The sequence below is a fragment of the Suillus plorans genome (genome assembly GCF_016647745.1).
Source record: "Suillus plorans strain S12 chromosome Unknown HD556scaffold_40, whole genome shotgun sequence".
Lineage (NCBI taxonomy): Eukaryota > Fungi > Basidiomycota > Agaricomycetes > Boletales > Suillaceae > Suillus > Suillus plorans.
This window is the reverse complement of record NW_024537424.1, coordinates 292644-318538: the sequence shown is the minus strand read 5'-3', so window position 1 is coordinate 318538 and position 25895 is coordinate 292644. Positions and strand designations below refer to the sequence as shown.

Here is a 25895-nt window from a genome sequence, read left to right as displayed (position 1 = left end):
GCTCATTCTTGCTTCGATAATAATGAGACAAGTTCAAGTCAGAGTCGGTACATACCGTGACCGCCCAAGTCATGTGAGATCTGTTTCCGAGGAACCAACTCTCTAAGGACTGAGTACTGAGGACCGATGAGTCGCTGTCAATAGGGTTGGACGCAGGGTCCAAAGTTTGAACATTTGAAATACGTTGGTTAATGTTAACGGTCGAGGGAGGGGATTATCATGGGAAAACAAAGATTATTCAGCGATTACATAAAATTTCCTCAGGTCACCTTTATTTCATGCGAAATCCAAATCGTCCCACCAGCCTACCTTCCCGTGCCTTCAACGTAAGCTTGTTACCTTCCGCTCGGACGACGATGCCTGTCCTGTTACAACATTCAAACACGCCGGGTCTTGAGAGTCTTCTTCAATTCAATAGCTATGCTGATGTTCACAATATATATTGCGTACTTGGACTCTCCAATCTCCTCTCACCAGGTAGACCGTAGCGAAGGTAATCCTGCCGCATCTCGGCCGCTCTTAGGCATTTGCAAATAGGCAGGTAATCCCTAAACTAATCATGTTGAGGAGAAGGATATCAGCCAAGTCATCTTGAATATCGAGGTTCAGTCAGACGTGTTTTGAGGCAAGGGAAGGTTGTTGTATTGTGAGTTTACGAAGAACGAAGTATCTGCCGAGTTCTAAACGAAATGCTACATTGGAAATTGCAACGACAGGTTTCGGGCGAGGACTCGCGTCGTCTTCCGGCCTCGAGGGCCTCCTCGCTGCGACTGTACCTTAGGAGTCCTTCGGGCCCTTGTGGTGCAGATTTAAGAAAAGCGAAGAATCCGAGTACGAACGGATGTCACATGTGGCACGGAGACAGAGGAGTAGTGCCAGCGTCAGCCGCTCGCTCGAAGACAAAACTCTATTCCTCCGCTGGTACCTCGTTACATAATAGACTAACAACCCTAGTGGCAATGGAAGATACCGGAGGTGCGTTAACGCTGAGATGAGCATAAACAAGTCTCGTAATTATGTGGGTTCCTTACTTCGCATCGTAACGAGCTGCAACAATGTATGTTTCATCTAGACGCCACAGGGCATTCTGGGCAATGAACTTTGGTTATGGTCCAGAAAGTGATGGCACTGCCATACCGAAAATGCACGAAACGGATCCAAGAAAAGGTACGGAACCCAACCGACTTTGTCAAATTGTGGAACCTGACCAAGGTGCAAAGTTGGAAAAATTCAGAGTGATCGAGCAGGTGTCTTAGCCGGGACAATCATTCAAGTTGGTGCAATAGATCATGCTTCACACGAAGTGACCAACTGACCGAGTATCCAGGGAACAGGTGCATTTCACTTCTCCATACTGCAGGTTCGCTACCGCGCTACTTCCCATGGAAGGAAGCCCATTTTTTTCTGGTCCTCTCGCTGTGACGCTTGTATTGTTTAGACCGACAATATTAATGCTTCTCTGACTCGGAAGCTCCATTCGGTGTGTACAAGAATACCTGGCCGATGATATTGTCTCATCAGTTCTGCAACCATTTCAATTACATTCGAAACGAATGACTCACGTCATGCCAGTCTGCGGCACATCCGCACACAAGAGGGGACTGGCCCCTTGAAACCAGGGTTCAGACTTGGGAGTGCTCAGAAACACCTGGGCATGCTCCGTCAGCAGGCAGATCAGCACTGTATGTCGGTCCAAATCATGCATTTTCGAGAAGATGAGAGCGACCCTGAGTAATCAGGGCGTGACATACGCTCCTGATGCACCTGATCTAAGTATCTCAGTCTTTTCTGCACGATGCGTTTGACAGGTACCTGATGGCCGGGGCAGGATCGGAAGGCATATCGTCAGCATCAGTTTCATACATCTTGGCTCACCCGACCATCGCTGTGCAGTACCGCGTTGGTTATATTTCAGATTATTTACCCTAATACGAGGAACCTTGCTCACGAGCAGACGTTCAGCAGTCACAAATTGGAAGCTGTCACCGGTCGGTGCACGATGTCGTTATGGTATGCATGTTGTAATTCATGCCAGACAGACGAAACTCCCATTGTCAGTTGAGATGACCCACCCGCAGATACACTCTGCAGACCACAACACTGAGGTAAACATTCACAATATCCATGCTAACCTTTGTATCATGATTTACCACTTACTTGTTACAATCACCAGCTGAGCACAACGACAGTTTGGTATTCACTACACTCCATGTCAAGACAGCCTACATCTGGAGATCCCGCATCGCAGAAAATCGATGAGGTACTAGGCTCTGACTATACATTTTAGTGCCATGTTGCAAAACTGATACCCTCAGCTCCTGCAATGAGCCCACAAGCTTTGTACGCAGGTTCTGCAAGGAAACCATTCAGACCTGGACCTGCTATCACACTACCTTGGAGCGCTGGGCGTGATCTCGGATCTGTCCTCCGATGGTTGTGGCCAATTACTGGGCGATATTCTGGTCGTGCGCTCTCAGCAACAGGGCAGTCGTACAGATCTGCAATGCATATGTCATGAAATGTCACCCTGCAGAATTGCTCTTCCGAGTCGCCCAATTGGATATCTAATGCGAGCGATCACCTTTGTGGACTTTGCCATAGCTCTTCTTATTCGTTTGAAAGAAGGCACGCTCGATGACATCCACCTTGCCAACGATAACTTCGCTGCTGCACTATCTCTATGTCCCTTCGAGCACCCAGCCAGGTGTGCCCTCATCAGAAATACGCCAGTGCTCTCCTTTCGCGCTTCGAGTATTGCAGAGATGCTGAGCATGCAATCAAGCAATATCAGACGGTCGTTGACTTATCGTATCCTCACGAACGCCTGGCTCCCCTCAACAACCCTGCCGACGTCCTTCAGTTCCGCTTCCAGCAGTTTCACGAGCTAGTGAACCCGCCAGCCTTGCTCTCTGAAGAAGGGAGTGAAGCTGACAAGAAGCTGATGCTGCTATGCTGTGGTCTACAACAACAACTGTGTGTGCATGTGCGTGTACGCTCTGGACCCCGGACACCCCAGACCCCTGACTCCCGTCCTCTGCTTCGCCCTGGTCTGCCTCTTGCGCTACACCCGCTCTGTCCTAACCCCCGAATGGCCCTTGCCCCAAGCTCCCCACCACACTAGACGACCTCGAATTGTTCATTCAATATTCTAGTGCTGCGCTTCACCTTCTTCCAACATCTCACCCTGACCGACCACAAATTCTTCGCAACCTTTCGGCTGGCTTGTTGGAGCGTTTTCATTAGAAAAGAGACGCGGATGATCTTGAGACAGCCAGAAGGTACTAGCAGGCTGTACTCGATCTGTGTTCTCAAGAACATCCCTACCATACCCTTGGACTCAACAACCTCGCCAATGTTTTGCTCGCATATTCCAAACGTCAGGGGTCATTCATTTGACCTTGATCTTGGCATTCGCCACTATCGAACTGCTTGCATCCACTCGGAAGGACAGCCTGATCAAGGGCATCTTGATCATCTAGGAAATGCACAGTTACTCCGATTTCGATGGTGTGGACATATGGCTGATTTGCACATCGCGATCAAGAACCGTAATCTAACTCTCGAGCTACAAGGAGAACTAGCAGATCTCAAAACAGCTCTCAATTGACGCATTAGCATTATTTTCTCAAGACTACTCACAGCCTGTCATACTACGTAATATCGCTTCTGCCTTGGAGATATACTTCAGGCAGTATGAGGATCCCAACGAACTCAGCCGCTACATCGCATATTATCGAGAAGCGCCACACCGCGCTGGTCATCATTCACACCTTTCTTGACCAAATTTCTCAAAGGAAATCTTTGACGCCTTCCGCTCTAGTTCTTGCACCATTTACATTCACCGCTATTCACAGTAAGGAGAGGATGGAGGACATCGACCTGCTACGCAAAGTGCTTCCTCTGACTCCCATGACTTGTATCACGGGCACCAACGCAATGTACAAACATGTCATTCGCGCCATTCGCGAACAGCCATGGATTCACTTTACCTCCAGAGTATTGAAGCCCAACTTCGAGACTCCCTATTCGAGTTGCATTTTCCCTTGAATGACAAGACGATGTCCCTGTTGGAGATAGCACAGACCCTAGCGAAAGTGGAGCGGCTGCCCGAGTTCGCTGTGAGCCATAGATCTAGTGGGATGGAAGGACATGACACCATGCACTTTCATGCGCTCCATATGGTAGGGTTTCAAAGCGTATTTGACACTGGGCTATGGATTAAGAGGTCATGCGGCGGATAATGTGTCCGCATTCCATCATTGCGTCGTGGAGTCAAGGATTGTGTCAATGTGGCAAAGGCTCTGAGCAAGCCCTCGAGAGTCGAAACGGTCGAAGAAGGTATACCATTAGAGTAAAGGATTGAGTCGGTCGGAGAGCTACCGACAGCGCACCAGTTCACGCTGAGAATGTACTTTTGACACATTTTGTAGCAATGCCACCGTCGATCCATGCAACTGACAGTGATGCACTAGGACGTATAACGTGAAATCCCACCCCACCACATCGCTGTTATACTACCATGCCACCGCCGATCTAGCCAACCCAAGAGTAATGGTGTGAAAATACACAGTTCTTGTCTTTGAGGAAAGTTACAATGAAATAAGTAGGACGTCGTCTATCACACGTTTACCTATATATGACGCAGCAGATGACACAGATTGTACGCCTTTGATGATTGGACACCGCAGATGCCTTCCTACGTATATATAGATACATACATGCGCCCAGAGACATCATCTCTTACTGTACTCTCGGAATCCCATACGCTCTTCCATTCACCGCTGTCCGAAACACCGTTAGTGTTGTCGTCCATCGTGACGACCTTTCAACGTCCGCCATAAAAAACCGCCAATTGCTTGATCATACGACGTTTTATACAGTTCCACCTCCTTGACCGCCTCAACAGACATGCCGCCAGCCAGTCAAGAAACCGCAATTCACCGAGCCCAATCTTCCGGATATCGTCATATTGCTTATACTTCAGGTCTTGCTGAATACGAATAGATCAGCAGGACTGCGACAACTGCACCAGATATCACATACGCAGGCGGTGCTGTAAAATAACTTCAGCAATTGTCTCGATCAAGTCCCGCTTATTCTGAGAGCGTCTAGATGACCCTGCTATCCACCGAGAGAAGTTTGCTTCATATGTGTGGACGGCAGAGCTCACGGCTTCCCTCACAGCAGCTGCATTGGGAGACGCCATGTACTGCTGAAGGGCAACACGAACAGGGTGAACGGACTCTTGCCTAAGCCCAAGTTTATAGCGTTGTTGGTCCCAAAGATAGAAAACGTTTTCGAAGATAATAACGGCAGCTTATGATCAATAATCAGTAGATTCATGGCGATGTGGCGTAAAAACTTACCAGAACCAAGCTGCATAATTTTCTCTAATGTCGATGACCCAGAGGGCTAGCAAGCCTTTGAGATGAGAATTATGCGGACGGGCTGTGAGCAATGGGACATGCCGAAAATCGTAACGTGGACCACATCTCATCTTCTTCCTGGCGGTGACGCTGATGGATTGTGATCAAAAGGCAGAAATGGCTGAGGATAAATCTACTTGCATACTGTCATTATCAACACATCAGTGCTTGCGCTAGACAGAGGATCAACACACTCACATGCTGTCAAGGGATCGGCGGCGTGTTCGGTCAGTGAGGCTCGAGCTCGACAGAGGATCGAAATACTCACCAACTGTCAAGGGATCAGGGACGTGCTCGGTCATAAATGCGTGAGTTCGAAAAATGATCAACACACTCACACCCTGTCAAAGGATCAGTGTTCAGTCAGCGAGGCTCGAACTCGACAGATGATCAACACACTCACACCCTGTCAAGGAATCGGCGACGTGGTCAGTCAGCGAGGCTCGAGCTCGATACATGATCAACACACTCACATACTGTCAAGGGATCAGCGACGTGTTCGTTCAGCGAGGCTCGAGCTCAACAGATAATCAACACACTTACACCCTGTCAAGGAATTAGAGATGTATTTGGTCAGCGAGGCTCGAACTTGACAGATGATCAACACACTCACGCCCTGTCACGGCGACGTGGTCGGTCAGCGAGCCTCGAGCTCAACAGAGGATCAACACACTCACATACTGTCAAGTGATCGGCGATGTGTTCGGTCAGCGAGGCTCGAGCTTGACAGATGATCAACACACTTACACCCTGTCAAGGAATCATATATGTACTCGATCAGCAAGGCTCAAACTCGACAGAGGATCAACACACTCACATCCTGTCGATGGATCAACAATGCCTTAGGTCAGCATGCTGGCAGAGATGATCAGATGTTAGTACTGCCTAAAAGTAAGCGTCGAATATAAATGATTTTTCAAAAATTCCTACAATCTTACTGAGGTATATGGAAACCATAAACCCAAATCATTTATAATCTGGCGGCCGGATTTCCCAGGTATATGCGATGAGATTATTTGGGAGAAGTCGAGATGCCGTGCAAGTGTCCTTAATACACAGTTAATGATCTCTCGCCACAGATAAGTGAGGTTTGAGGAGTTACATTTTGAGTGCATATCTCATGCACACCTCCAAGTTGGTCCGCTGAGTTGAGACAAACAGCTGTTTGAGAGTTTCATCGTCCAGAATTTCAGCCGTGCGTTCGATAAGCACCCCGCAGTCTGCATCGTCTTTGTCCATATCTAAATGTCGGAGAGAAGATATAAGAGTAAATCGACTATTAGCTCGAAATTTAGTCAAACTTACCAGGCAGGCATATGTGACATCTTGGAGGACGTTGGTTGCCCTTGCGGCTGTACAAAAGCTGTACCTGTGGCCCATTGGCAAATGCGTCTTTGACGTGCTGCGGGGCCAGCGTTTTAGCATCTTGTCTCGATACTCCCTTATTTGTTAGCTCTGCAAATTCATCGTCGTAGAGAGCATCGAATTTAGTGAACAACACTATTACTGCAACTGAAGAATGGGAATAAGTCGATGATACACAACAGCAAACACAAGGGCTTACTGCTTCCAGTGTCACACTGAGAAAAAAACTTGACTTCTCCTTCCGTGAAACACCTGCCATCCTCATCCATCGGAATGCAGTACCTATGTCAAAGATGTGAGATAGCGCAGGCCAAAAAATTGACCGATTACCATATGACATGGATTCGATCATTCAAACGTCCCTCCTTAGAACGACTTGCGATAAAAGCCTTCATCTCATCGAATTCGGACTGTCCTCCTGCCTCGAACCCACACGAATCATGAAAGACGAACCCTGGGTTATTTCGAAACATCATTTCATTCTCGATATTGTGCACTCCCCGCTTAAAACTCGTCAAATGAGGTGACCAACAACAAAGAACATGCCCTACCTCTCTAGATGCCATCAACACGGCGGGTTCGATCTGATCTCCGATGTTCATCAGTTAATCTATAATCATCCTAGTAGTGCAGCTGGTATCATGGACCGCACCTTTTGCCCGGCGCTGTTATATATTTCTGGGTTCTCCCGTGTCTTACAAATCCTTTGGAGGATGGTGGTTTTTCCTGCATTCGCTCTTCCGATGATGAGAATTCGGAAGCGGTCGACAGTCTGTCTTATCTCTGAAACGTCCATGATGGAGGAACTCGGTAACAGTGTGTGAATTCTTTGAGCGCCCGAAGCACAATAATGTATTTACATAAATTTAGTATGACGATTAGGAATAGCTTCGATTGGGTGGCTAGGACAGGCTCTGCAGGGCTCTGCTACCTTCGACCTGAAAGAAAGCGCACTTCATCTTTTCGCTGACGACAGATAGTTTTTCAATAGATATATTGAGTGCAAAGACACGAAAAAGATATTGTTGTATACTTACTTCCGAGCACTCAGAAACCTGCACGGCGCCGGCGGCATGGCCATTCATTATATGACTTAGAAAAATCATTTTGTCTTCTTCTAAGAGCTGGTGCCATTACTGCATGTTACTTGCAGATAGACTCGTAACCAGTCTGACTATAGTCAACTGGTTCTGGCACTATCTCTTTTGCTCCGCTGATCGACTTCCGCAGGTTTTGGGTATGTAGGGCGTCTTGATCTTTAACGCTCACACAGGATCTGAAAGAAACGTGCCCACGTATGACAAGTTCCAAGATGAAGACACACTGCAACCGCTTGCGCTGTGCTCACCGTGAGGTTTTCATACAATGTGACTCATGCCCCAAGATACGGAACAAACTAAGGATGTAAGCGATGTAAGGTGGTAAGCGGTGCCTGAAGAGGTGTTTGCCTACCTTCTTCCCTGTGGTACAGAGGCACCTATTCTTCTCTCCGGCAACTAAAATATTAAACTCTATCTCTCCACGCACCCACAATATTCCCTCTGTACAAAATCAGCGTTGGCTGCTGACGGAGTACGCGTTTACCTATGAGGTAGGAATGATTATGTAAATACATTATGTAAGATAAAATCGATCAGTTCTTAACCAATCGTAATAGTGCACTGATCATCTGATCCTGTTAAGAACATCAACGGCAGAGGGGCGACGTCCTGTATCACCCCAACATTTCTCGATTAAATCCCAAAAATAATCCGCATCGTGCGGACTCGATGGTCTTGTAGGCTTCTTACCCTTGAGTATCAGGGCAATAACTTCATGATCGCGTTGCACATCTGCATAGGGTCGTCGACCTGTCATAACCTATGGGATCTTAGTCGCAAACCAACGCAACTACTATGGAATACCTCGGACCTGAAGCATAATACATCCGAAAGAATAAATATCGCTCGCTGGCCGTGGAATCAACGACTCTTCGTTTTCGGGCACCTCGATGAGTTCTGGTGCAGCCCACCGCACGTTGCTTCTGATGTATGAAGTCCCTGAGAGCTCAGAACACATCGTGAGAATTCCATGGTCTGCTACGTGGGCATTGCGGTCCGAATCTATCAGAATGTTATTCTGGCGTTCCAGGTCAGGACTTGAAGGCGGATATCAGGCAACTAGTACGTACGGCAGTAAGATCGCCGTGGACAACGCCCTTCGAGTGGACTGCAATGCCATTACTCGTTGTTTTCACAAACTATTGAATATTACACATACGGTAGCTGATAGCTGCAGCTACTTGCCGCAACTAAGGTTTCGATGAATACCATGATGTACGAGCGCTTCTGAAAGACAACTCACGATCCGGAGCTTTTGTTCGATAGTCAATTCTGTGAAATGACGTTCAAGATATGTGGTGAGTGAGCCGTTGTGTACCCAGGGGGAAACCATCGCCGGAAGTAGCCCAAATTCGTGACTGAAACCGAGCAGAGGCAAAAGATTTTCGTGATGCAGTTGCCTCCGTGCATGGAAATCGCCCAAGAGTCTCTATAATGTTATGAGGTTTGAGCACATGCATCACATACAAAGGGGAAGCTGAGAACGTACTTGAGTCAGAGTAAGCTTAGCCCTGGAATCGTCGCTTGCGACAGATATCTTTAGGGATTTGACTGCTAGCTGTGATGGATTCAGATTACTGGGCAGCCATACGTGTAGTATGCTTGCCTTCAGGCCTTGACGGTTGGATGCGATGTAGGTGCATTTCCACACAGTCCCGAAACTACCGTGCGCTGTTGGATGAGGCAACTCCTTGGATACGAATCCTGTAAGGTCGGGTAGGCTGCATTAGAAATCGCGTCAGGACGTGCGTTGTCACAGGGTACTATGATCATGGACTTGCTGGTTGTCGGGGTCTATCTCACTACCACCGATGGTAGCAATCATGACAGACTGGCGGCTTCTCCACCACCACAACTTCCTCCCAACCTCCTCTAACCAAGACCTGCAGTGGGGTAAGAAAGACAGAATCATTTAGATTGGTAGACTCATGGGTTGTGCTCTTTTAACGAGGCAGGCCTGCACTAGTACTGCCAGATAGTGACACGCAAAAACAATAAGTCAGTATTAAATATCGCGGACTCACGAATTCACTGACGTGACTCCTTTCGGACTACACACCAAATACACGTTACCAATGAACATGTGTTGTGCACGTTGACACTGCAACGTTGAGGGCCGGCATCCGGAGAAATTGTCCAATGCAGCTTCGACAGCTGCAATCAATGGGTACTTGTCTTGTTTCAACGTGCTTCCATCACCGCGCGCGGCTGATTCCGTTTTCGATAGGAATGTATTGGTTTGTTTGATAGGCTTCTAAGGCAAATTTATTCTGCAGTCACATGTGCGGTAGTGGCGCCAGCTCTCTAAAAGTCGTATATACTATACACGATGCCTAAGATAAGTTCATGTTCGTCGCTCTGGGTACCACAAAATTACCAAATTTAGCATACCCCTAGGGTGTGTGAAATTCATACGGTGAGGGTCTTAACGTGAGGTGGCCTCATGGTACTGAGTGATTGCCTCTGATACTCTTCAGTTTGACCCTACGCAGCGTAATTATCGTGGGATAAATGTCTGATGTTGTCGCACTAGTGCATATAAGAGGAACAGGACTATTTCCCACTGTAATTTCCCATCGACATGCTCGTCCGCCTCCAACAGTTCTTTAATCTTGTATGTTTGTTGACATTGTACGTGGAGGCATCCATCCATCTCACTCTAACAGGTCAGCCATGTACTACGTGGCCAATCATCTTCTGTTCAGCCTTCCGCCAGCACCTCCGCAAGTGTCGACTCGGACGTTCTCAGCAGAACTTCCGACGATCATATTTCCGCTGGGCGCCTCCTTACTTCTGATACAGAGTACTCCCATGTCATTTCTTTACCTCAGCGGGACTCTGTAACATGGAACAGTGGTAGTGCCTTCTCTATCAAACCAAGTGATATCCACAGGCAAAGCAGTTACCCAACCGCCTCAGGTGGTTTTGGAGATGTTTACAGGTGTATATGGGACTGCGGCAAAAGTTCGGATGAGGTATTTCATAGACTTGCTTTTTCTGCATGTCCTGATTGTGACTTCAGGTGGCGGTTAAATCCCCACGATTCCCAAGTTTGAGTGATAGTGAAATTGCCAAAATCAACAAGGTATATTGCGGTCCAGTCTGACGGCCGCATATCTGAACTTTGAGATGCAGAACCTTGACCGCGAGATCCGTATATGGGCCGCGTTGAAGCATCAATATGTACTGCCCTTGCATGGCACTGTAGAGCAGTTCGGCCCATTTCGCGCATTGGTTTCCCCCTGGATGCCGAATGGGACTTTGGACTCTTACCTTCATCATGCACATAAGACCCTCTCAATGATAGATAGGCTTCGGCTGGTGAGTTTTATCCACGAAGCCGAGTACGAGAACTTACTGCGTTTTCAATAGCTTAAACAAATTACCGAGGGGCTCCAGTATCGTGAGTGATGAATTCACTATGGACGTCACAAATGTAATTTTGTTTTCTGCAGTCCACGACCACAGCGTGATACACGGCAACCTCACCAGCGTAAGTTCGTTCACACATGTCGTGCAACTGGAATCATCTTATGTCAATTGTAGGATAATGTTCTGGTTGCTGCGGATGGATCCCCTCGTCTTGCAGATTTCGGTATCTCCAATATCATGGTGCAATCCAATCCTGCCTTTTCCTACCACACTGGTGCAGTACGTTGGGTCGCTCCAGAGCTCCTTGACCCCCCAGAAGATCAAGTCATGCAATGCGCAACGAGATCTACCGACATATATGCTCTCGGCGGTATCATGCTTCAGGTTCGTAGTCTCGCGTTGGCTGGCTAGTGACACTAACATCGCTGGCGTGCAGGTCCTATATGGGCAACACCCTTACTGGTGGTTAAAGTCTCCCGTACACGTTCTTTCTGCCAAGTTCAAACGCACAGAGCCCATCAACTCCTCCATCGAGATTCAGCCTAATCATCTGGATTTAATGCGGCGGTGCTGGTCAGCGGAGAGTAGGCTTCGCCCGTCAGTAGAAGAAGTAATAAGTTGCCTTCAAGAAGCACTGTCGAATGAGACTTCGTCTGTATGAGGTCTCGGTTTCGAAGCAATCCTCTTCCTGTGCTTATGTTAACTCCGGGGTGTGTCCCATTATATGTCATGTTGCTCCATGTATACTCTCACTTCTTAATGTCGTATGATACACTAGCTGGATCTGTGTTTACGTAGGAGCAATACTAATGTAGGCGCTTAGCCATGCCAGTCCCCGACGCAGTTGTAGAAAATTTGACCTTGAAATACTTGATTAATCTACCCTGTTCATGAAATTCAGCACAGCATTCTCGCATATCTTGTTAGTGATGGGAATCCGTTTGCGTTCGACAAAGCCCTCCCTCCACTAACGTGGGAGTCGGGGAACCAGTAGTTTGCTGATGACCTATTGTTTGTTTAGCTCCAGGAGTAAACAAAAGCGGTGAAGGAAACAAAATCTATCGATATGAAAGTAGCTGTTACACGATAATCATAGCCCGTGCCTCCATAACCGTAACAATATCTGTGGCAGATGGACGAGACGCTGCATGTGGTGACCAACATTTCTGGATGAAATCCCAGTCGTCATCAACGATAACAGGTACAAGCGGCCTTCGAGGCGTGATCCCTTGTAGTATTTGACCAACTATAGCAGTAGTATGGGTGATGTAGTGGTATGGGATCTTCCCCTCCAATACCTAAAGTTGTGAATGAGTACATGGGACAAGAGTATGTTTATGCCATCAAGTATTGGAGGGTGTGAATGCTAACACGCACATACCTGAAGCATGATTCCTCCGAAAGAGTATACATCACCTGCTTGAGAGAGCATGGATGGCACGTTACTGGCATCCGCCTTCAGATATTCGGGTGCTATCCAGTGCAGGGTGCCTCCAGGCGCGATAGGTAATAAGGCTTGGCTTATTCTCGCTGTAATAAAAACAGATAAACCAAAATCGGTGAGGCGTGCTTTTCCGTCGTCGTCGATAAGGATGTTGAACTAAAAAGTTTGAGCTGGGTAGTCACAAACTTGGTGAAGGTGTACACACGCCACTTAAGTCTCCATGGACAATTAGCTGCGAATGGACTGCCAGATCCGCGTCAGATATGCTTGATATAAATTGCAGACATTGGACCAACGATATTCAAGGCCGCGAGCTACATCCCTAAGCTAAAGCGTCTTTAGTATGTACTGTTGTTATGATACAACGACTTTAGCGCACCAATGCAAACTGTTGGCCACGAGAAAGTTCTTTGTGTCGATTCCGCAGATATTCGGTCAGGGTGCCATTCTTTAGCCACGGCGAAACCAGGGCGGGAAGAACACTGAATTGACGTGCAACTCCCCAGAGAGGTACAATATTTTCATGATTAAGTGTCGACGATATTTTGATCTCACGAAAAAATCGCTGGCAAACAACCGGTCACTAGAATGAGGAAGCAAAAGATTTTCACCCACATTGATCACTCTAGGTGCCTCGATCCCTCCCATCAGCCTGAACACCTTGACTGCGACCTAGACACCGTTAGAAAAGTGAAATTGCTTGTTTGACACTCACATCAACGCATCCACGAGAGACCTGGTAATGGGAAACAGTTTGCTGTACAAGCACGGTCGTCGAGTCCAAGGCAAGTCGGCATTTGTGGACATCCGCATATCCTCCGGAGTGCGCGGCGTATTTATTGATCCGACTAATAGAATTTGTCAAATCAACCGCACTATAGTCGCTAAGTACAGAAACAGGCGTGCATAGGAGATAACCCACCCAATGCTTTGGACTACGAAAAAGCAAAAGACATCCTCAATCGTCGGACGGGCCTCGCTTTCAACCGACAGACATTGTTTCCCAAAGGTCAAATCCATTTCATTTATCTCCGATTTATTAATAACTTCAACCTTCCAACAGAGCACATTTTTGAAACATACCTGTTCCATCTGGAAGGGCTGCGCACCTTTGACTCTTTCTGGTAGAACTTCGCCGGTATCGCGAATCCACCAATAAGGTACCTTTCCTAACCACACCTAGAGAATATCAGGTGATATATGGGGGCTCAGTAGAGCGAGAACATACCTGGATCATGAGACAGCCAAATGAATAAATATCACCAGCCTTACTCGATTTCGAGGCTCCTGCATCTACAATGGGAGTGAGGAATTCGGGCGCAATGTACCTCACATGTGCTAAACCAGACATAGGGGTTTGTCCTCGCGCAAAAATCTCGGAGAGACGGCCAAAGTGAGCAAGGTAGACCCTGCCAGAGCCATCAAGGAACACGTTATCCTGTGAGTATCGTAAGCGCATGATAATTGGCGTCCACACAATTTACACTTGTCAAAGAACCATGAACGATGCCATCATTATGCACTTGAAACCAGCCGTAAGTCCAAGGCTGACATTCAAGAATGCCACTAACAATGCTTAAGCGCAGAAACCACCTGGTTTAGCTGCCATCGAGCTCAGACACGATCATGCTGCTCGAGTAATGGGCTTACAATATCAATTTTCCTGGTTGCTGACAAACAGGAGAACTCCCGTCGTAGATAGTCCGTCAGCGAGCCATTGGCCATCCACGGAGACATAAAGGCGGGAAGAGGTCTGAAGTGAGGGATTGTCCCATACAGGGGCAGGATGTTTTGGTGTGACGACTTGGCCCAGGCAGCAGCCTCTTGAGTAATTATCTATGATATAAGAGGCATGATAAATCCCGTTGTATCCAGCGCAACACGCCAAAAACTCGATACTGGCCTTAATGATTTGTTCGATTTCTGAATCATCTCGGTTGCCTGTATGAGGAACTCTGACTGATTTGACCGCAACCTGAAATGAATGAATTTTGGCTGTGTACACACAAGAATACACTGACTTCAGTTTCCTCCGAGTTCTTGCGCCAATTACATTTCCAGATATCGCCCAGACCCCCTGCCACAGTGCCACGATGCTCGTATGTTGTAATAACCTGGTTAGGTAGTTCTCGAAGGTTGTAGAACAAAGGCCAGTCATGAACATATGAAAACATCCCATCAATAAACGCTAGAGTCTCCTCCACCGATGGGCGAGATTCAGGATTAATTAACCAACACCGCCGCATGTAAGTAAGGTGATGTGCTTGAATTTGCAAGCTGTCGTTGATGGGCTCTTGAAAATGGGACTTGCATGGAATAACTTGCAAGGTAGTTTTGATCCACCAATAGGGCAGCTTCCCGTATAATACCTGCATCACCATGTCAGTAACACAGGCAAGCGAAATAAGAGACTTGCCTGAAGCATGAGACACCCGAGAGAATATATATCACTGGATTTGGTGGCGCATTGCACGGTGCCACCTTCGCAGGAGATAATGAGTTCTGGAGCAGCCCAACGAAGTGCGCCAGAATGGGAGGAGTATACCCGGTTAGACTCTATCATGATATTCGAGACACTGAAATCTGCGAGGCGTGGCGATCCATCGGCAGCAATCAGGATATTGTCCTACAATCATAATCAGAGGATCAGGGATACATAGAATAATAAACTTACACTAGTTAGGTCACCATGAATCACGTCGCTGTCGTGAACTGGTCCGCAAGTACAACAATCAGTTACGTTGGTCGCTTCCATAGTCGATTCATTCCCGCTCACGATATTTGAGCCCTTCAACGACTTGCTTAAGCTGTTAAGAAAGTAATAAATTATGATCACAGGCCTTGAAAACAAGCTCACCAGGGAAAGTTTATCCATTGCTGTGAGATTAGCGTGATTTAGGTAAGAGTTCAAAGTCCCGTTTGGCATCCAGGGGGTGACGAAAGCACGGAATGGACCGAAACCTGTTACAGTGCCGTACAGGCGTATTACATACCGGTGCTCTAATATGGCCCAGATACTGAGTTTCCGGTCAAGATTCTGCATTCGAAGGACATGAATTTCAGATACTTGGTAGTTTCAGAAGCTACCCAAACATACACGATTGATTTCGGCGGCTTCAGCTTCACTTATACTTGAGAATCGTGGAGATTTGACTGCAACCTGAAAATTATAGATCGAGTACATTCAGAGCAAGTAGATGTATGAAGTACTTCTTCCTGACTTGCGCCCCTGTTCAAGGTACATTTGTAAACATCTCCAAGACTACCCAAAGCGACCGGGTGATTGGTTCCTCTGATGACAATGCTTGGGTCAATTTCGAAAGAACTATCGGCTGGTGGCTGAAGAGACATCTTCTGAACTTCGCTTGCGGAAGGTGGGTCGACTGAAGCTCCAGCAGCAAACAATTGGCCACGGCGCCGTAGGCGAATCTGTTATCAATGGTAAGTTGATTCAACGGTCATATATGGAGATAGACTGGAAGTACAGGCTCAAGAAACTTCCAGTTTACAAGAGTCGGCATACTGATACGAAAGACGCAAAACTGGTTGCAACGTTGATGAGTTATAGCTGGTTTAGAAGGTATGTGATTCTGAACAGTTACTAAGTGGTGAATCACCATCAACTTGCTCAGAGAGGGACCCCTGGCACCATATTAAACCGTCGTCTCATCCGTTTCAAGCCAAATTTTTAAGCTTACAAGTATGTGATAAGACACACCTTTATGCACAATGTGTTTAGTTCCTTGTAGCTTGATGCTTCATGAAGCATCAAGTCTAGACTAGCATCAGTAAAACCTCAACTCACTGAATCAGACTTTTCTGGACTTTTAATTATTTTCAATAAGAATAATTATAATAACTAAGATTAATGCCAGCAGCAAGTCACATGACGTGTCGGAGGGAAGGGGAGCTGGAAGGCTGAAAAATGACCAACAATCTGCCCCAAACATGCACCCAGACCTACCGTATCTTGCACATTCGCATTTGGATGAGGGCTCAGCCGGTGACAGTGAGGAGGTTGAGGAGGTTGAAGACCAGGAAAATCTTGTGGATGAGAGTGAAGCAGATTCAGATGGTTCAGAAGATGTGATGGCACTTGATGATCTCGAAGACGGTCATGTTGATGAAGATGTAGTTCCAGAACAAAAAGTCGAAATCGACAATACCGTATGTGTTTATCCATCGATGAAGCGACATGCGAAACTTAATTACTTTCCATTGCAGGTTGCTCTTCGTCGTATAAGAGAGGCAATTCGACTCGACCCATCATTATCGTGGACAGAAACCCTCGTCATATCGTATCCTCAAGTAATAGAGGTCGATGTAGATGACGACCTCAATCGCGAGCTTGCGTTGTTAGTGCACTTTCTACTTTGCTTCGTTAACAAAAGCTCATTTTGCATCTAGTTATAAACAAGCACTACATGCTGCTAATACTGCCCGCACGCTTGCTGCCTCTCATTCTCTGCCTTTTACGCGCCCTTCAGATTATTTTGCAGAGATGGTCAAGTCCGACGCGCACATGGAGCGTCTTCGTTCACGGTTACTCGATGAACGTGCCGGGATCAAGAAGTCGGAAGAGAAGAGAAGAGAGAGGGAGGGGAAGAAGTTTGGCAAGCAGGTGCAGATGGAGAAGCTCAAGGAAAGAGAACGTAGCAAGAAGGACATGGAAGAGCGACTTAAAGGGCTCAAAAGAAGTATGTCTGTATTTCTGCTGAGACAATCAACTGACTAATCTCCTCGTAGAACGCAAAGGTGCCCTGGAAAATGCTGAGGCAGATGGCGCGGATGGCGATGCATTTGATATCGCGGTTGAAGACGCCATTGCTGACAGGCCTGCTAAGCATGCCAAAGGCCCTGGTGGGAAGAAAATAACGCGTAATGCACGCGATCAAAAATTCGGCTTTGGTAGTCAAGGCCGGAGGTCAAAACAAAACACCAAAGCCTCTACCGACAATTTTGATTCTGCACCAGGAAAAAGAGGTGGTCATGGGTCAAAGGCAGGACGAGGGGGAGCAGGAGGTAGTAAGAGGCCAGGAAAAAGCAAACGTGTCGCCTCTAGGAGTCGTAAATAATACAGCGTATTTGTATCTAGCCTTTCAGTTGGTATGTACGTTTTCCTCGAGCATCTCTCTAGTCATATTCCAATATGGATGAACACAATCCTTTGTTGCAGTGGAACAACGGTTTTATCCACTCTCTTTGCGGCTGTATTTAAAGCCACTGCTGCATGCTCAGACTTTAGTCCGTCTGGTGATCTTTCGAGGAGGGCTTCATAAAACGCCGAGACCATATTGACCACGACGGCATCATCCACAGCCCACATAGTTCCAACAACTCCTCTAAAGCCAGCAAACTGCATCCCAGCAGCAAGATGCACAACTTCGTCTGGGGCTTTATTATCTCCAGCGGCGGTGTGGCACGCCGACAAGAATGCAAATTCTGAGGAATCGGATGGTGCGCGAACGATGTCCAAGAGCGCCAGAGGTCCATCGCTCATGGCAAAGCATGACTTGAGAGGGCGAGTCACATCTTGTTTCCCATGGCAGGCAAGGTGAACCCAAGGGCTTGAATGAATAGCGCGGAGGGACTCTGAACGTGTTGCGCTTTCACCAGTCATTCGTGTCATAGACATGACGGGCGGTAAGATGCTTTGAAGCGAATCGAGTTCTTCATCAACCGTCCCGAGTTTTGCAAAACCACCAGTGGGTGCTGCCTGTCCTACTGCCAAGATCCGTGGCGGGGTCTTATCGTTGGAAACGTGACGTAGTTTTTGGCACCGCAGGAGGGCAGAAAGGGTCGGTGTGTATGATGAAATATAGTAATTGGGCAGACCTTTCTCGCCTTTCCGGAACGGCGCTGCGGCATGGAGCGGGATGCTATTGAAACGACCAGTGGGACACCACCATATCCTTGAACCTTGGGGAAGGTGAAGAGAGGATTCTAGTGTTTTGATTACAGGAAAGACGACAGTGTCCCATGTTTGACGTAGTAACTCAGTAAGCTCCCTTTCTGCGGAACGTCCTCTGCCGCGATTGGTAGCAAAGTACCTGAACTGTTCAGACAATCGAAGGATATCAGATGTGTTGATGTCGGGTAGGGGGATGTGGATTGGGTCGTGCTCGTGATGGACGATCACTGCATCACAGGAGTATTGACTGGCATTGGTGATGATCACTGGTCCATTCTTTGCTGCTTCTTTAAGCTTAGAGAAGCTCGGTGCGAGAAGAAAGTCGCCAAACCCATCTACGAGCCGGATCTGATCTACCACACCGTCCCATTCCCGGAGGAGACTTCGGTAGTGCTGTAATCCCTCTTCAGTCACAGCACCACACGCTGCGTCTTCGAGAAGGGAGCCTAGCCTTACAAACTCAGAGGCTAGTTGACAGCCATGTTCACCGGCGCTCTGCAAGTCATCCAGCGGCGTCCGGAAACGCCCGAGGTATGTCCATAAAATACCTCGTCCGTGTTCCAGCATCTCCACAGCGAGTGTGACCAACCCAAGTCTGAGAGCACACGATGCAGCGTCTACAGCCAAAGAGGCTGCGTATTCACGGACTATGCGGTGCCGTGATTCAACAGATGGCTTCGTCGTGACGTGGCGGTCGAATATGTTCAAAGCGATCTGGTGGGCATCCAGTGCTGATGGGTGCTTGTGTATCTCCGCCTCTTTGATCCATCGTAACGCAACGCGGAATTTTGGCAGCGAGCCTCCGGATATGTGAGTTGATGCACTTCTGAAGTACCGAAATGCTTCCTCCAAGTGGATTGTGGATTGCGGTGCCTTAGAGTAGGCATGAAGGTGGATACGTGAATACTCTTCCCAGATGTCGAGAAGGGACGGGTGGCCAGGAGTGCACATACCGTGTGCCTCGTCAAGATGTTGGAATGCAGCTTGAAGCATGGCAGGATCACCTTCAAGCTCGTATTTGAGGCCCTTTGCGTTTGCTAGCATGACGTGAGAGGACAATCTGTATTCATTGCCTCTTTCACGTAGTTCCAATGCAGAAGCACCTAGCTCCAATGCCCGGTCCAGGTCCTTGGCATCATTGCGGTATATGAAACGCGTCGTAAGAGATGAAGCGAGATTGTGAAGTAACAACGACCGACGAAACCCTTCTGGGCTGAACTGGAGCGCTTCAGAGTAGTGCTCGATGGACAGGTCGAGATCACGAGGGTTTCTCTGTTCGTCAAACAGGTTGAAAGCGATGTTGGCAATGTTGTTTAACAAGTCAGCGCGTTCTGGATGTGATGGAGGTTGCAGGCGGAGAGCCTCACTGTAGCGGTCTACAGCTGCAACGAGATCATCAGGATCCCCCTGAAACGCAAATCGGGACTGGAGGGCGTTGCCAAGCGAGCATAATGTATCAGATCGATGGGGATGAGACGGCGGCAATACATGTAGTGCTTCATAATGATTTTCGATGGATGTTTCCAAGTCAATTATGTCACCGGTGTGTTGAAAACGCTTGCGGAGGGTAGTCGCAAGGTTATCGAGCAATATGGGGCGATCTGGATGGTTTTTGGGGCAGATATCGAGCGCTTCGTGGAAATAACCTAAGGAGATTTCAAGGTCTACTAGAGACGCTTGGAGTTCGTAACGGGTCATTATTGCACTTGCAAGATTACTCAGGGCACGGAGACGCCCTTTATGCCCCGGTAGACATAGTTCAATGACAGAACCATAGGATTTGATGGCTTGCTCCAAGTCATCAGTGCCCCCGAGCTTTTTGAAGCGAAAAAGTAAGCCGTTCGCAAGGTTATTGAGCAAGACGGAACGGTTTTGATCTTCGGAGGATATCTTATCGAGAGCTTCTGTAGAGTAGACAATGGATGATGTGAGATCTGGAGCATCACCTTCTTGTTGGTAGCGAAGAAAATGCGCAAGGGATAGATTACCAAGCACAGAAGTGAGTGCGTTGGAGGCATCGAAGTTGACTACAGATTCGTATAGATGGATAGCTTGGCTAAGGTCTCTGACGTCTCCCCAGTGGGAAAAGCGAGTGACCAGTACATCGGCGAGGGCAACCAGCCATGCTTCGTGTGCAGGATCGGTTTGATTGGAGATGCATGCGTATTGTTCAATTGCGAGATCAATGTCTGACTGGTTTACGTGGAGCCCAAAGCGTTTCATAAGCATTTGAGCATGCTTGACGTGCGTGATGGGGACATCAAGACTATCCGGCGTTTGAAGTTCAATGGCCACACTGTGGCAATCGATGGCAACGTCCAAGTCAGCAGTATCACCAACGAGATCGAAACGCCGAGATAATGCTGTGCCCAGCTTCAAAAGTTGGTCGCTTCTGCTGCATTGGGAATCAAGGACATCTTCAGTGAGGGCTGCGTGGTAATGACCAATAGCTAGCTGGAGGGCGTGTAGATCATCCTGATCTCTAAACAGGGCATACAGTTCGTCTCCAATGATGGTATAATCACGAGCAGACTGATGAAACATTGTTATCAGTTTCAGGCAGTTTATATCACGTCCACTCACTGTAACATCATCTTCGGTGTTCGTCATATCAGAGATGGTCGTCAGCGTCGATGAATGATTCATTCACAGCGGCGGGTCCGGCCGGATTGAGGGCAAAGTAATAGTAGCACTATGATAGTGTCACTCCTGGAGGATCGGACAAGGTGGATGCAGCATCTGAGTATATTACGAATGTCACATAGACGCTGCATTCTCTTTGTCGTCTCTGACGCGGACGGATTAGTCAAACCATCAAGTTGGAGTCAGTGTCACATACAAGCTGATAGAGTTGGTATATATTACCGGCTCCGCTCCCGTCGGCGTTAATTCGGATCAGGACATAAGTATGTCCCTGAAATTCCCACGACTGCTTCCCTTGGACCGTCTGCTTTGTAGTCACTGCCCAAGGCGTCCAGCTTGCCTCATCACTAATTTCTGCTCGCTGTTCTCAACAGCGAGGACGCTATCAAGTTTCTTTTATTTTCCCTTTGCGGTTGATGATTAGCCTTTCAGGCTGTGATGACGCCGCGCCCACTCATTTCTTCTTCGAGGCGTCCTTTATCCGCCATCTTCCTGGGATCGTTACCACCCAAGGAGCAGGTCATTCCTAACTTTTCTGACACTCCAGAAAGCCCAAGTGCAGTGTCAAGTTCATCTGGCCTTCCCTCACCACCCGCAACCAATTCAACGGGAAGTGGTTCAACAGGTGATAACAAGAGTACAACCGCGGGCAGTCTACGCCAGCGACCTGCCTCGTATGCCGGTAGCGTAAACATGACCCACCGTAATTATGACACACCCAGCATATCCGAAAAATCTTCCAGAAATCTTGACGACGATGACGATGACGAAAACGACTATTCAAATGAAGAAGACGACACCGCTCGCCTTGACCGCAGTCATGCAATAAAGAGTCCAAACGAAAACCTCATGGCCTTGCAACGAGTTAAAAGCCTTGCTGAGCGCAACCGCATGGTACGTGCTCCTTTGGTTCCTTGACGCTCATTCTAATTGGAGCTTGCCCTTGGTAACTTGCACGTGTCTCATGTTATTGTGAATTACAACAACTCTAACCTCACTTTTTGTCCTGGCGATTTCCGCGTTTTATACATGGAAATATACTATCTGACCTCACTATCTTTGTTTCATAACACAGGCATTGAACAAGCTCTCTTCCTTTTCCCGCACTCCGTCTCCTGCAAATTCCCGTACATCTCGATCCCCACTTCCTCCTATCCATGCATCTTCATCTTCATCCTCCTCTTCTGCAGCCTCCCGGATTTCCTCCCACTCGCGTTCTGCCCTTACGACAAGACAGTATGATGGAGCACTGCAATATGATAGCGCACTTTCTGGCTCTGAAACAGAACGCGAGAGTCAGCGCGCTCCAACTCCCTCGTACTCTAATTCGCATTCCAACTCTCGCTCATATGGTTCTTCATCTCCAGAACGGTCATTAACGCCTCCTCCAAGCACTAGTACAAGAGAACGCCGCATATCTGCTCCCGCTTCACCGGTTAGATCTCGACAGCCTTCTCCTGCCCCCTCGCACACTCCTCGGAAGCGAGTATCTATCGCCGGTGCACTATCTGTGTCTAGAGATAACGCATCTTACGATGTGACGAACGCCGCACTAGCTGCTGTAGCATCTTCACGACGAAGTCCAACAGGCACAGGAAGTGTTAATCGACGTTCGCGGCAGCCGCTTCCAAGAGAATTCAGAGACGGTGATCGAGTGCGTACTTTGGATGGCAGGGTAACACAATTTATTCTCGTCTCCTTGACTCCCGCTGACAGACAAACTCCAGACTTCCATCGAGCCTATGACACCACATCACAACTCGCATCAAGATAGCTACACTTCTAATGCCAACACCTCTCATAGAACCTCATACGCAAATGCCAATCCTCAATATTCACCACGCGGCGCTCGTGCTAACCTTCCATCAACCGTTCGCGAACTAACGCGCCGTCACCAAACGCGTTGGCTATCGGACGATATTTCAAGCCTTCCGGATTCTGGCCGCAGACAAACACAACGCGGCGGCAGTGCCGAAAGCACTCTGGGAGCTGGAGGACGTCTGGCTGGTGAAGGCCTACGTGCTGCTGGCATAGGTATGCGGAACGTGACACAGGCCAATGATGACGTCTTTGTACACAGCAATGGCTCGCACGTGTCTTTGCGTCGCGCACGGACAGCTGGCTCCAGCACCCATCGAACCGTCGAGTGGGAGGACGAAGATAGAGTGGCGGATGACAGGAGTCGGGCAAGCGGCTCCAGTGGCACACGACTCAGTGAAGGTGCAGGTCCCTCCGCAAGGCCACATCTGTCTTCAGATCCGAGCAGGGCATCATCTACACTTTTAGTTGAACGAGATTCGAGAGGGGGGCGCGTAGCTTCCTCAAGGCCATCAACCTCGATGGCAGAGTTCTATCATGGGGAGGATGGAGGTGCTGGAAGGGGAGCGGCATTTTTACTCCGATCCAGACGGCAATACTCAGGTATTGAGCGACAACCTTCGGGAGCATCGCCTGGTATCCGTCCGCTTCCTCCCCAACAAGTCCCAGCGGCACCAACACCACCAGACAGATCACGTAGCGGCACACTCACTCGACGTCACACCACAATGACACCTCTTGGGAATGGGTCGGTCTCTAGTCACCAACAGAGCGCGGAGCATACCCAGCTCATGCTAGAGTCTTTGAAAATGTTCGAGAATATCTTGTCCCGCCTGCCGAATCAGTCTGCATCCGTACCAGATCTGTTCCGCAGCGCAGAAACCATCGTTCTTGCTTCCGAGAAGTTAAATGCGTTGTTGAGAACGGGTACAAATCGAGCGCTGGAACAGCAGATTAACGCCGAGATGGATGATGAGAGATCGGGCAAGATACCCACCGGTGAAATCTGGAGGAGAGTGGGAGGGGAATACCGCGAGAGCCTGCGTGTGAGCGACGAAGTCGTCCGAACGCTTACAGGGTTTTTGCTTGGAGTCGGCAAAATTGTGAAGGAGGCATCTGCTGGTCCTCTGAATGATCCCGAACCACAGCACTCAAGAAGCGGCCTTGGTGATGACGTTTCCCGCCGAACACCCGAAATAGATAGGAGCAGTAATAGAAGTCGACTGGATGGAAGGAGGAGTGTGGAGTCAAGACGGAGTTGGGAGCCTTCTGCCTCCACTGCTGACTCGTCCAGAAGGCTTACTGGGCGCGCTGAAGGAACTGTCGCACGTCCGCCTTCATCAAGCGACTTTGATCCAGATCAGGATCAGCCTTCTTCGTCACGCAATGTCCTTCCTCTTCCTCCGCTGCCGCTGTCTGCCACGCGTAGGCTTTTCACACCGCGAGAACAACGTGATCGTCAAATGACGTCAAATGCACTCGCTTCTCATAATATCTCATCCGATGTTGTTGATCTTTCCCTTGAGTATGAGCCTTCACCAACACCTGCCGCTCGGGGCGTACCTGCGGGCCGCCAAAAACCACTTCCGTCTCTTGCCATCCCCCCACCTCTTCCTACCTTACCTTCTGAATCGCTTATGGGCAGGTTGACAAGCAATTCGCTAGACAAAAGCAACAATCGCAAACCATCTACTACATCCGCCGCTACCATCCGAGGTATCCCCTTGCCATCCGCCAATCCGACAACCGCTGTAACTACCCATACGGTATCCAACTCCCCTGAAAACTCAACATTCCCTCTATCCCGCGTTGACTCCAAAGACTCCGTTCGTTCATCTGTAACCTTCTCGCGTCCTTCTGAAGTATCACTGTCTGCGCTACAACAGCAGCACTCACGAGACGAGGCACGCAGGAAGGCCATTACGTCCTCTTCTAACACTGAAGAAGACACGAACGTTCCTCCGGCACCTTCGCCTGCTCAAGTCCGTTCTCCACTTTCAGGTTCAGAGACGGAGCGAGATACTCGCCGGCGGACATTTGGTTCACGAGCAGCTCGTATGTCATTGGACAGCATTCGTGACGAAAGGGAAGGTAACAATGGGAGTTCTCAGTCACGCACCGTCGCTATACCTTCGCAAAGGCGGGAGAGGCGACGGACTGTGACTGAGGTGTTTGCATAGCAATCATAGGGTCGTCGTGTATGTTTCCCTGCCTCTTTCCAAAGTAAGTCCAATTGACAACTGTGGGTGACTACGCACTGATGACTGGGAAAGAATTCCGAGTTGTAATTTGCCTTTTTCTTTTCTTTTCCGCCATTTGTGCATCATATCCCCGGCATTCATCTCGACTACATGGACTCTTTCGGCGAGCATTGGCCGATTCCTCCCCTCATTAACTTTATTCTTGGTCCCATAGTTGCCCTGGCTGGCTCTCCGATTGTTTTTTTGTCTGCTCTCTCTTCTCTCTTCTCGCTGTTTGTCTATCTTGTCTTGTTATACGATGTGTTTTACATCGCACGTTAGGTATTTATGCCCGAGTATACCATGCACGAATATGATAGGTCCTCCGTCGAAATACTACTGGTATTCTTGAAGATTATCATAAAGCTTTCCTAATTCTATCCTGATTGGCCCATACTGTGAATGAGGTGTTATTTCGAATGCTATACTTCCAATACTTAGAAAACGATAACGGCGTAGTTTGGCGGGACTTGTCCTGCACAAGGCGGTCACAATGAAGTTAAGGACTTGTTATGATTACGTACCGGGGGTCGACTTACTGTGATACTCGCACGTATGAGGGATGACTGACCCGCA

At 48.3% G+C, this 25895-nt stretch overlaps 9 protein-coding genes across 9 annotated transcripts; 4 read left to right on the top strand and 5 right to left on the bottom strand.

The window, feature by feature from the left end:
• Positions 1–280: 280 nt before the first annotated feature.
• On the top strand, positions 281–4364 carry HD556DRAFT_1537189 (uncharacterized protein). Its single transcript, XM_041309649.1, has 13 exons — positions 281–975; positions 1117–1247; positions 1439–1480; positions 1573–1682; positions 1809–1844; positions 1894–2053; positions 2174–2260; positions 2349–2490; positions 2602–2704; positions 2761–2983; positions 3642–3756; positions 3821–3948; positions 3996–4364. Exons 1-13 carry the CDS (start codon positions 690–692, stop codon positions 4239–4241), a joined length of 1809 nt encoding a protein of 602 aa, XP_041158650.1. The 5' UTR covers positions 281–689; the 3' UTR covers positions 4242–4364.
• A 1002-nt stretch (positions 4365–5366) lies between these two features.
• HD556DRAFT_1383682 (uncharacterized protein) lies at positions 5367–7598 on the bottom strand. Its single transcript, XM_041303315.1, has 7 exons — positions 7444–7598; positions 7122–7294; positions 6991–7073; positions 6732–6938; positions 6529–6667; positions 6365–6473; positions 5367–5516 (listed from the first exon to the last, which is right to left on the bottom strand). The coding sequence occupies exons 1-7, from the start codon at positions 7585–7587 to the stop codon at positions 5436–5438; spliced, it is 936 nt and encodes a 311-aa protein (XP_041158649.1). The 5' UTR covers positions 7588–7598; the 3' UTR covers positions 5367–5435.
• A 459-nt stretch (positions 7599–8057) lies between these two features.
• HD556DRAFT_630662 (kinase-like domain-containing protein) lies at positions 8058–10211 on the bottom strand. The gene is made up of 9 exons (XM_041311136.1): positions 9831–10211; positions 9673–9774; positions 9498–9612; positions 9381–9449; positions 9135–9320; positions 9051–9081; positions 8962–8999; positions 8703–8909; positions 8058–8651 (listed from the first exon to the last, which is right to left on the bottom strand). The coding sequence occupies exons 2-9, from the start codon at positions 9714–9716 to the stop codon at positions 8457–8459; spliced, it is 885 nt and encodes a 294-aa protein (XP_041158648.1). The 5' UTR covers positions 9717–9774; positions 9831–10211; the 3' UTR covers positions 8058–8456.
• Positions 10212–10472: 261 nt separating this feature from the next.
• On the top strand, positions 10473–11924 carry HD556DRAFT_1528275 (kinase-like domain-containing protein; the record flags this gene model as incomplete). Its single annotated transcript, XM_041309377.1, has 8 exons — positions 10473–10505; positions 10558–10866; positions 10914–10976; positions 11027–11212; positions 11264–11294; positions 11347–11384; positions 11438–11647; positions 11700–11924. 8 exons carry the CDS (start codon positions 10473–10475, stop codon positions 11922–11924), a joined length of 1095 nt encoding a protein of 364 aa, XP_041158647.1.
• A 262-nt stretch (positions 11925–12186) lies between these two features.
• On the bottom strand, positions 12187–13813 carry HD556DRAFT_1383657 (kinase-like domain-containing protein). Its single transcript, XM_041303314.1, has 8 exons — positions 13791–13813; positions 13630–13736; positions 13323–13582; positions 13087–13272; positions 13004–13034; positions 12913–12950; positions 12645–12863; positions 12187–12561 (listed from the first exon to the last, which is right to left on the bottom strand). The coding sequence occupies exons 3-8, from the start codon at positions 13353–13355 to the stop codon at positions 12343–12345; spliced, it is 726 nt and encodes a 241-aa protein (XP_041158646.1). The 5' UTR covers positions 13356–13582; positions 13630–13736; positions 13791–13813; the 3' UTR covers positions 12187–12342.
• A 1268-nt stretch (positions 13814–15081) lies between these two features.
• HD556DRAFT_1240097 (kinase-like domain-containing protein) lies at positions 15082–15750 on the bottom strand (the record flags this gene model as incomplete). Its single annotated transcript, XM_041298093.1, has 4 exons — positions 15082–15333; positions 15382–15419; positions 15484–15514; positions 15565–15750. The coding sequence occupies 4 exons, from the start codon at positions 15748–15750 to the stop codon at positions 15082–15084; spliced, it is 507 nt and encodes a 168-aa protein (XP_041158645.1).
• Positions 15751–16655: 905 nt separating this feature from the next.
• On the top strand, positions 16656–17782 carry HD556DRAFT_1240008 (eukaryotic rRNA processing; the record flags this gene model as incomplete). Its single annotated transcript, XM_041298086.1, has 4 exons — positions 16656–16874; positions 16932–17062; positions 17115–17404; positions 17454–17782. The coding sequence occupies 4 exons, from the start codon at positions 16656–16658 to the stop codon at positions 17780–17782; spliced, it is 969 nt and encodes a 322-aa protein (XP_041158644.1).
• Positions 17783–17844: 62 nt separating this feature from the next.
• On the bottom strand, positions 17845–21162 carry HD556DRAFT_1444976 (CHAT domain-containing protein; the record flags this gene model as incomplete). Its single annotated transcript, XM_041306864.1, has 1 exon — positions 17845–21162. The coding sequence occupies one exon, from the start codon at positions 21160–21162 to the stop codon at positions 17845–17847; it is 3318 nt and encodes a 1105-aa protein (XP_041158643.1).
• Positions 21163–21560: 398 nt separating this feature from the next.
• HD556DRAFT_1383644 (uncharacterized protein) lies at positions 21561–25716 on the top strand. Its single transcript, XM_041303313.1, has 3 exons — positions 21561–22155; positions 22337–22936; positions 22989–25716. Exons 1-3 carry the CDS (start codon positions 21700–21702, stop codon positions 25257–25259), a joined length of 3327 nt encoding a protein of 1108 aa, XP_041158642.1. The 5' UTR covers positions 21561–21699; the 3' UTR covers positions 25260–25716.
• The last annotated feature ends 179 nt before the right edge of the window (positions 25717–25895 follow it).